This window comes from Stereum hirsutum (genome assembly GCF_000264905.1).
Source record: "Stereum hirsutum FP-91666 SS1 unplaced genomic scaffold STEHIscaffold_22, whole genome shotgun sequence".
In the NCBI taxonomy this organism is placed as follows: domain Eukaryota; kingdom Fungi; phylum Basidiomycota; class Agaricomycetes; order Russulales; family Stereaceae; genus Stereum; species Stereum hirsutum.
Genome location: NW_006763152.1, coordinates 165,293 through 174,829, shown reverse-complemented (window position 1 = coordinate 174,829; position 9,537 = coordinate 165,293). Strand labels below are relative to the sequence as shown.

General features: G+C 51.7%; 3 protein-coding genes and 1 non-coding gene across 4 annotated transcripts; 3 read left to right on the top strand and 1 right to left on the bottom strand.

The window, feature by feature from the left end:
* Nucleotides 1-1,265: 1,265 nt before the first annotated feature.
* On the top strand, nucleotides 1,266-3,269 carry STEHIDRAFT_105965 (uncharacterized protein). The gene is made up of 7 exons (XM_007310854.1): nucleotides 1,266-1,643; nucleotides 1,706-1,953; nucleotides 2,035-2,135; nucleotides 2,198-2,373; nucleotides 2,438-2,529; nucleotides 2,589-2,716; nucleotides 2,777-3,269. The coding sequence occupies exons 1-7, from the start codon at nucleotides 1,399-1,401 to the stop codon at nucleotides 3,248-3,250; spliced, it is 1,464 nt and encodes a 487-aa protein (XP_007310916.1). The 5' UTR covers nucleotides 1,266-1,398; the 3' UTR covers nucleotides 3,251-3,269.
* A 459-nt stretch (nucleotides 3,270-3,728) lies between these two features.
* STEHIDRAFT_126238 (uncharacterized protein) lies at nucleotides 3,729-4,122 on the bottom strand (the record flags this gene model as incomplete). Its single annotated transcript, XM_007310853.1, has 1 exon — nucleotides 3,729-4,122. Exon 1 carries the CDS (start codon nucleotides 4,047-4,049, stop codon nucleotides 3,729-3,731), a length of 321 nt encoding a protein of 106 aa, XP_007310915.1. The 5' UTR covers nucleotides 4,050-4,122.
* Nucleotides 4,123-5,255: 1,133 nt separating this feature from the next.
* On the top strand, nucleotides 5,256-5,328 carry STEHIDRAFT_t312. The gene has a single exon. It is a non-coding gene; the product is annotated as a tRNA-Phe (tRNA).
* Nucleotides 5,329-6,717: 1,389 nt separating this feature from the next.
* On the top strand, nucleotides 6,718-8,774 carry STEHIDRAFT_116130 (uncharacterized protein; the record flags this gene model as incomplete). The annotated part of the gene is made up of 5 exons (XM_007310852.1): nucleotides 6,718-7,156; nucleotides 7,230-7,466; nucleotides 7,527-8,161; nucleotides 8,220-8,625; nucleotides 8,686-8,774. 5 exons carry the CDS (start codon nucleotides 6,718-6,720, stop codon nucleotides 8,772-8,774), a joined length of 1,806 nt encoding a protein of 601 aa, XP_007310914.1.
* Between the last annotated feature and the right edge of the window lie 763 nt (nucleotides 8,775-9,537).

Sequence of the window (9,537 nt, the reverse complement as noted above, 5' to 3'; positions counted from 1 at the left end):
TCGAGTTCCGCCAGCGGCCCCAGTCCATAGGATGTTCCGATTCTGGTCATCTCCTACGTCTAGTGTTCCCGACGCAGTTTTTCAGCGGGCTTATAGGCATCATGTTCTTTTGGAGGTTCTTATATAAAATTGTGCGTCCCATCCTCACTCGTGTCTCTGGAGATCCAGCGAAAACTGATCTTGAATTCTTGAATTGGCTGGTGTGGTGTTTTGCGTGGATGTCTGGACGGATAACGGACTGGATTGTAGGTGCATGTATAGCTAGTTTCCCAGTTTCTCGTGCCGACGACTTAGGTCCTAGCTCTCGCTTGGTGCTCTCGATCCGTGGACTTCTGCGTTGTGCTTAGGGGTCTGGTCTTGTGCGCTCGTTGGACATGTTGTGTTGGGTCTGTCTCTGTTGGTGGTACTGGTTTTGAAGGGAATGGAACGCTGCATTGTTTTCAATGACTTACATCTGTGAGCTTCTATGGGTCTTCGTAAGTCTGCCGCATGTGCTTCTGTTTGCTCGCGGTGAAGGGGTCGCAGTTTTACTATGCGTTAACACCTCGAATGGGTCGAACCTCGACGAAACTTTCTCAGCCTTTCGCTACACCTTTCACATCTCAAACCCTCTCATTCTAGGTGAACTACGAGCATTTAGGGCCAGCGCTTTCCTCTCCCATGTCATCAGGCGGTACAACTTCGTTTCTTTTGCCGAACTGTTCGGAAGCCACAGTGTAAGGGTACCGATGGTATATATACTGGTCGTTTGCTTTCATCTATGCTGAACGTATTCTTCAAGCTCTCTTTTTATGCTCGAAGTCTGACTATGCTTCTCTGGAAGACAACACCGCATCCTTCCTTCTGAGAGTGTACGTCACGTGCTTGTGTCGGGTGGACTTCTGCTTGATGGAGGAGTCTCGGTCCGGATGCACTTACCTTCAGCGGGGAACAATTCCGGAGAAGCCCACGAGCCAACCATCTTCGTGGCACAAGACCTCCCACACCTCAAGGTCAACTACATACTCGTTCTTACTCTGCCTATGCTTCGGATGATCACTTTTCGAGAAAACTTCCAAATACGACATGGATATTTGTACCTTACTGGCACAAGACCAGTCTCACTGCATCTCTTGACCAGGTCGTTCTATCTTCGGAGTCCTATCGCTATGCGGACTCTTCAACACTGTGTATGATCACGCGTTAGGTGCCCTGAAAGGATTATCCCAGCTACGTCAGTCTCCGCCCCTTGCTCTCTACGCCTGGTCTGCCTTGTCGGACCGCCGCATCTCTGAGAATAAACGTCAATTTCTCGGATGAGTGCCTTGTCATCGCCTTTCAAAACCTCTTATATCTCACAAGGATGCCCCTTCCTTCTCGAGCTTCCCTCTATCCTTGCATCGACAGCATCATATTGACATGGCCTTCCAGGTGCTCGAGCTACTCGTTCTCCTGGTCGTTGCAGCTCAAAGCATACACGCGATCACCGTCCCCCAGACAGCTCCTTCCAATGCATCGACCGTCGATCCCTCCTTACTAAGCGTATCGATTGAATTCTTCGCCTTCCCTGGATATACCGACCTCTCAGCCACATCCACCTGTCTCGCCAACATCGCCTCCCTTCGTGGCGCACACCCTGCGGTTCGCATTGGCGGTACTACTCAGTGCGTACATCCACCTCTCCGGCTCCTTATGATGCTAATATCTTAACTGGCATCAAACTCAGAGACCGAGCGACATACGACCCCAGCTTGTCCAGAGCAGTAAACTATAGCGTCGCCTCGCCTGCAGACGCCCCCACCTCTTTAACATATGGTCCTTCCTTCTTCGACCTTGCAGCTGACTTATCCGGAGATGTCACCATCGGGTTCAACCGACAATTGAACGATATCAGCAATGTAGGCGCCGCGGCGGCGGAAGCACAGGACACGATGTCCAATTTGTATGCGATTGAGTTGGGGAACGAGCCAGATTGTGAGTGTTTCTTAGGGTTTTGTTCCTCTGTCCTTGCATGAGCGCCGCTGAACGTTTCGGTTGGTCTCACGGCGTGAATAGTATATGGAAGTGGGTCACCTATCATACCCTCGTCTGGAGGTTGGACTCCAACCACAGATGGTCAATCTCAAAAGGAATGGGAAACAGGATTAGCTCCTTCAGTGCGTTTGCCATGTCTACCCACCCACACACGCCGGCTTTACCTGTATCCTTGCCTAAACAGGTCGGAAACATCTTCCAAGCCGCAGTATACATCTCATTCCCGACTTGGAGCGCGCAAGGGCTTATACCGATCCTAGGCTCAGCTATCGATTTTGTCAAGACGTTCTCGATTCATTCGTACCCTCAAAGCGCCTGCGGAGGTGCCAGCACAGATTTGAATTCGTTGATGAGTCATTCGTGAGTCCCATTAGAGACCCTGTAGTACTGTGTGCTTCTTAACGGGGGGTGCGTTTCGATATAGAGGGATCGCGTCGTATACGAGTCGCTTCAAACCCGACGCGGTAGCTGCCCACGGTCAGGGCAAGCAGTTCTTCCTCGGCGAGACAAACTCTGGTGCGTTGTTCTGCTCATTCACCGTCTACTATTTGCTTACCGTCTACTTCTCCTCCCAGCTACGTGTGGAGGAGGTGGTATCAGTCCAACCTTCGGCGCGGGACTTTGGATCGTCGATTACGTTCTCCAAGCGGCTCTGAATGGCGTCGACAGGCTCTACTTCCACCAAGGCACCATCGGAAACTGTGTAAGCTCCCCGATCTCCAGTCATCACGAGTATAACTCGCTCACTCATGGATGTGCGTAGGCATACTGCTTCTGGAACACGACAGTAATAAACGCACCCTACTATGGCGCCTACTTTGTCTCCCAATTCCTCGGTACTGACGGCGCATCCATCTCCGAACTCTCCACCGACTCTAGCGCCGTCGCAGTCTACGCGGTCTACTCCTCCTCCAACACCCTCCTCCGCACACTCATCTACAACTCGAACTACTTCGACGGGACCGGTACCCGCTCAAACCAGACCGTCCAACTCAGTGGCCTATCGAGTAGTCTGAGTAAGGCGACGGCGGTGAGGTTGACTGCGAAAGACGCTGGCGTTACTATTGGACAGGGAGGTGCTGAGGTGGGAGCTGTGACGATTGGTGGAGGGATGACGTTTGGAAGTGGGTGTGAGGTTAGCGGAGAGCAGACGGGGGAGAGCGTGGCGGTCAGTGGTGGTGTGGCGAATGTGGTCGTGCAGGAGTCGGAAGCTGTGATTGTTGATTTTACTAGGTGATGTGACCGAGAGGAATGTGCATATATATACCCATTGTCAATTCAGAATCGGGAAGACGCGTTCGCATAGGCTCATTATCTGAGCCGCAAACTGGTGTCTGTCGTATACTTTTACCTGCTATGGTAACAAAATCGCATACTAGCGGAAGACACCCGATGGATGAAAGCACAATTCTGAGATATTTTATTGCTCCGCTCCGCCTCAGTCTCGTAGTCGAATAAGTGGGGGCGAGTACACTACAGGAGACACATCATAGCCTCGTGTATAAAGAGGCAGCTACAAACGGTAAGTTAAACGTGTCGAAAACACCAAGAAAGGGACTGTGCGTGATAAGAATATAAGTTGCATAAGTGGCGGGACGATGATACCGGGAACGGAGCGGTGTGGCGACCTAGTCCAGCACGGAGGAAAACAGACGCTAATATGACAGAATAAACAAAATGCAGTGAACAAAAACCGTGAAAAGCTATCCTCTTGATCATTGCCGCCTCCCGAAAAATGCATCCCACACGGCGTCGCCCGTCACCTTCGCCTTAGCCTTTCCTTTAGCTCCTCTCTTGCCTTTCTCTTTTACCTTCTCTTCCTCCGGGTCACTGTCGCCAACCACATCGCCCAGTGCTTTCGTCACGTCCTTGATCCTAAAGCATTCCACCGGTCTCGTTTTCACATCCATACGACAGGTCGGGCACGAGAACTTGGGCCCCGCCCCCACACCGAAACCGACTCCACCGTTGATAAGTGTCCACAGCGTACGATTTTCTGGTATGTTGATGGCTACTCGCATGTGCGCCGGTAGCATACTGAGGGAGCTGAGGATGGCAAGGATGTTATGTGGATCTGGGTTAGTTTCGTCGGCGGGGACGAGGCCAAGGGTGTTATGTGAAGGGGCGTGTGGTGTCCATTCGGGATGGGTGGTACGATACTGGGTGGCTGCGGTTTCGAGCCAGTCGGCTAGGCAGGATTGACAGAATACATGACCACAGTTCGGGAGTCTGATGAAATGGCGAAGACGTTATGAAGATGTCAAGGACTAATTATAGCGAGCACGTACACATAGGGGTGCCACATCTTGAGAGTACATATTTCGCAGGTGACGATGTCTTCGAGGACATCGGCCGAGACGCCCTGGACTGGCCTCAATGCAAGTTTTATGGTCATGAAACGGAGAACACACCTGAGAATCTGACACCTTTGCCTTGCGCTCAACGGCAGCAGCTCTCGCCACTGCCTCCTGTGCCACCTTCTTCGCACCCTTCTCCTCGGCTTTGGATACGGCCATGTTAATCTTTGCATCTTGCACTTCTTCCCTCGCCTTCTGTAGTTCTTCCTTCGACCTCTTTAGCTCTTCTTTCAGCCGCGCAATCTCGTCGCTATCCTGGACGACATGATACATTTAGTGAGCATGAAGGCACAAGCGCCAAACGGAGAGCGAAGAAAAACAAGATACACACATCTTTTGCCCTCTTCGGGTCCCGTTCGTTCGAGCTTCCCTCACCACCAGACCCCTTCCTCTTTGTCCCCTTAGCCTTATCCATAACAACCTCCACATCGACCACGTGGTCCGGAGCGTGCGCTCGCTGCTTTCCCTTTGCCTTCGCTGACTTCGCTCTCGGGGCAGATCGTTTTGGTGGAGGAGCTACATCCTCGTCGTCAGACGAGATAATAATCACGTCGATTGAATCAATATGTGTTGGTGCGCGTGTCTGACGAGATGGTGGTTCAGGGGAGGACGCGAATATATCGGGGCTGCTGGCCATATGGCCAAGCCGAGTGTTCGAGCGAGTAGCAGGCATGAAAGGGAAGAAAAAGCAACAATGCTCGAGCTCGACGTCGTTGACGACGACGACGGTGGTGTCAGTGGCGAGCGGGCGAGATGGTGGGCAGAAGCAGAAAGTTGAACAATGCGCGGATCACAGTGACGCGGAATCGCAACCGGGCGCGGGTGAGCCGCACAAAATGCAAATACTAATGCCATTATAAAAATAGATAGCTTTCTAATTTTATTGCCGTGATAGCTCAGCTGGGAGAGCAACAGACTGAAGTTCTGGAGGTCGCCTGTTCAATCCAGGCTCATGGCACTGAACCAGCATGTGAGCTGTCCTGACTCCTTTTTCTCAATGTGCCACATTCTTTGCAGTTTTTGACTCTCGAATTTTACCAGCAGAGGTCACTCTTGATCTTAGCAACGAAGAGCGTCTTCTCCAGCATCTTTTACATGGAGGAGAAACTGAACAGGGACACTGCCTCGAGTTTCAGTGTGTGGCCTCCGCCGGGATGAATCGGAGAACAGACGCTTTGAGCAGCTCCGCTACTCCCAACCGACTTTGGCTTGTAAACGGTAACATCTGCCATGTGAATGACTTATTGTTCTCTTTTAGATCTCCAGCTTTTCGAACAGCGCTCATCACACTGTGGTTTGCAGTACGGACATGGGCACGGCCACACTCTGGCATGCCACGACAATGTGAAAGCCGGTCAAAGCTCTCCCAGTCCTCGACCAGGCCAGTACGTCGTTTTGAGCGATCAATATGTGCATAGCAGACTGCACATAGTCAATTAGGCTCTAGCTCGCGATAACGCTCAACCAAGACGAGGACACCGCTGGACGATCGACACTCTTTGCGTCAATGTCAAGTACCTTGACTGGATAACGAGCAAGGAGATATGAAAAGTTGTGGTGGCCTTGGCGACGCCGTTCATGCTCCGGATCGCTGCCTTGGCCTTACATGTTGCTCTGAGTATGATCATACCTGACATGGACGCTTCTCTCGTCCGAGTTCTTCTGATGCTAAGCATGACCAAAGGCGAGCCCTGCTGGACTTTTACCGGAGTTCATATGCTTTGCCAGTGCTCTATCGCGTTTGCGGCAGTAGTGCGTCCATTTTCTCTCATTTTGTATTCTGACTCCGAGTCCTGCCTTCCTTTGAATGGAGCGTAGTTGGTATCTCCCGCTATAACGCAGCCCATAGGAACACTCCTTAGGTGAAGTACTTTGGCTGACATCGGCTTGACATGCGATGCTCCGACTCCACGAATCCCACTGCCTTGTTTCTGCGCAGTCACATCTTCAAGCGGAGCAAAAGCGGAGTCATTTGTGCTCAATGCACCCGAGTCAATAATGTGGCGCCCGTTTTGAATCTGGCACTCTGGTTTGTTTGCATCAGTGGCGGACGGAATCAGTTTCCTTCCGTGCGAGGGATTGCTCCCATAGGCATAGTTTCTGCTATCCCAGACCTAACTGCGATCACAATGATGTTGCTGAAGATTCCCCAAAGGTTCTCCTTGCCTATTTGTGGCGTCGTCTTTGCGCACCTGGATGCTCTGCGGTGGCGGCGCCTCATGAATCATTTTGTTCTAGAGATGGTGATATGCCGTCCTATGGTGTTTGACGCGGCCTACTTAAGGTGAGTAGGCAGTTGAGCCGACATTGCTCGTGACTTTCTATCAAACCCAAACTCTTGATTGACATGCCCCCCATCCTCTTGCGAGTCGTCATCTTTTTTGTTGTTGTCATTTCCCTACCCACCACCGCCCTTTCTTCTACCAATTGGAGCGCATGTCTCGCTACAGTCCAAAACTCCACCAACACTTCGGGCCTTTTCGACAATTTTCACCATCCCGTCACGAACGCTAGCCTCGCCACAGCCGTCAGCTACCATACCTGCACCCAGACCTGCGGATCTGGTGCCGAATCCTTCGAATGGTCCATCTTCTCTCAGCAGTTCAGCGCATGGCTGCTACCATGGCTCGCGCTATTCTCTCAACTTCCTTTCGGCGCTCGTCTTCGCTCAGACAACATCATGTCTGTCCTGCTCACCGTCGGATCACCGGCTCTAGCAGGTTATTCGCTCGCTGTGACCGTTCTCAACTCTCAATGGCTCGCGATATCCGAATACGAGGGAAGCGGTCAGCGTCCTCTGTAGCCTGCAACAGGTGCCATTAAAGGTTATGGCCACCGGACTTGGCGAGCACGAAGAAGGGTTGTTGGCGAGCTTGGTGGTCTTGAGGGTGAATGATAGGTGGTGGAAGGATTTGGCGGAGGGATTGGATTATATCCACACATGGAGTGTGTCAGCGGCAGCGTCAATCGCGTGGGTGCTCGTTGCCTATCTGTTTACTGTCGCGGACTCGTTCTCCCAGATCGCAGACGCGCTGAGCGATTTGAATTCCAACGGCGAGAGCGTTGGCGCTGTTTTCTTATGGCTTTTACCGATTGGTACGTCTTCTTCGAGATTGTCTGAAATATTGTAGTTACTCACTTTTCGACTTTTTTCAGTCGTAGGCTGGCTTCAGGTATCCCCGAAATGTGACTTCAACCGCGTCAAGAAAGCCCTCGATAAAGCCAACGAGGTTGCTTACGTCGCTACATCTGATCCGTTTACTCCCATTCCCGCTTCAAAGATCTCCGGTAGACGTGCCTTCTCTCTTCGAAGATTCCGCCGTCGCAGCTCCTTATTCCGTGACGAACAGAGTTCTGCCCCGATATGCAACTACGCCAGAGTACTACCTTGGAATGACGCGGTAGAAACCGTAGCGGAGACGTTCTGGTATGCGTCGGAGAATAGGGAAATGAACGTCCCGGTGAATTCGGACGTCGTGAGGTGGGACGTAGGTGCCGACGTGGTAGCTATCGTGCCCGGTGTGGGTGAGTCTGATGAGCGGATGGGGAGCTTGGCTCGGGTCGAGCGATACTGCACTACTATTCTGGCACCAACAAGAGCAGTGTATCCTCCCCGCAGTACGAGCGTCCATCCCCGAGAAGACAGTATGGCCATGCTACGGGATTGTGAACATTCTCAAGAGCCACGCACGCCTCGGTGGGACCATGAAGTCTTAAAGAGGATGTTCATTGCCTCTCTACTTGGACTCGCCCTTCAATGGGGCACTGTCGGCGCCGGTGTCGTTGCTCTGGTATGTCCTTACGCTATAAACCATGTTTTGTATTGCTGATTTGTCAATTTGAGTTCAGTGGTTCACTCCCGCCACCGGGCTCGGCTGCCGAAGCGCCTCTTTCGTCCTCTACGCCTCCCTCGCCACAATCGTCTGGTTCCTTATGCTCGTATCCTCCTTCCTCACCCACTACTCAAGCTTCAATGATCCATCCCTCTCTGATCGCCCATCCAGACGGCACCTCCGTATTTCCGAACACCGGTCCAAACTCGTTGGAAGGATCGCCATATTCCTCCGTCGACTCGGCAAGGTCGTTGCAACGGCCAACGCGACGTGGATCGTGACGACCTGCGTGCTTCAGTTCAGCACGTTCTACGATAGGTGTTATTGTAATAGCAGTATTTTTAGTCGGAGGGGGGATGCATATGTGGTGCTGAAGTTGACACCGGATGTGGTTCCCGGGTTGAGGACTGCATGGATTGGGGGTAAGTCCTTTCAGAATTGCCAGTTCGTTGTCCTCGCTTCTAATGAATGGGTTTGTGTAGCGCTGGTTCTCGCTTTGGGGAGTGCCTTCATCTACGAGGCTGTCTTGTTGACGGTGATTGATCCACCGCTGCCAGATACGGAGTCATAGTCGGCAATCACTTCCCCGTTGTTCTCTTTGTTCGCAACTTGACGCTTTTGGTAATTGTTCTTTGGACTTTTTGGCGTAGACGCTCGATACTTTACATGGACATGAGTGGCTCAGACGCATCGATACTTTACATGGACATGAGTGGCTCAGACGCATCGATACCCTCATATTTACATCTCCTGTAGCCCGATTTATTGGACAGTTTGTTATTCAAGTACTTGTATGCTGTAGCTTTAGTATCTACATGATTGCACAATGATCTCGTCACGGCTCTGACGTTGAAGAACAGCGATTCAAATGACCTGGACGATTGGAGGGGGAAATGGTAACGTGCAAGATAAACAAGGCTGAACGGACGGTATCATTCGAAGTCGACGAGCGACCGACGCTGTACAGCACAAGCTGGGAGTAACGATGCTTTTACGCCATAGCATTAATGGCCAAGACCTTGACGACCGCGATAAAAAGCATAATTTCGTCAAATTGCAAGGAGCTGAAGGTCGCCTCCATCACATTGCAGAGTGACACGTTCAGGTGGCACCAGTGTGGCCCAGACTACATGACCCTGGAAGACGCGTTGCGAATTCAAGTCGAACGTTCGAGAAAAGATGATGGCTAAAACGCGTCCTTATAAGGAGTGCACTCGTTGTCTGACGACGACTTCAACGCCTCCATCACGGGGATCGTGAAATGGGTGAACTGATCCGTGAACTTCTATAATTGAGTTGGTGGTTGTGAGTGCAAATAAAGGGTCCGGCTCACC

Bases quoted from the DNA above. Each gene is read 5' to 3' on its own strand.
- STEHIDRAFT_105965 (XM_007310854.1), top strand. From the start codon at position 1,399: ATGGCCTTCCAGGTGCTCGAGCTACTCGTTCTCCTGGTCGTTGCAGCT. The intron at 2,374-2,437 runs GTGAGTCCCATT...GTTTCGATATAG, and splicing joins AATTCGTTGATGAGTCATTC to AGGGATCGCGTCGTATACGA. The intron at 2,530-2,588 runs GTGCGTTGTTCT...TTCTCCTCCCAG, and splicing joins CCTCGGCGAGACAAACTCTG to CTACGTGTGGAGGAGGTGGT.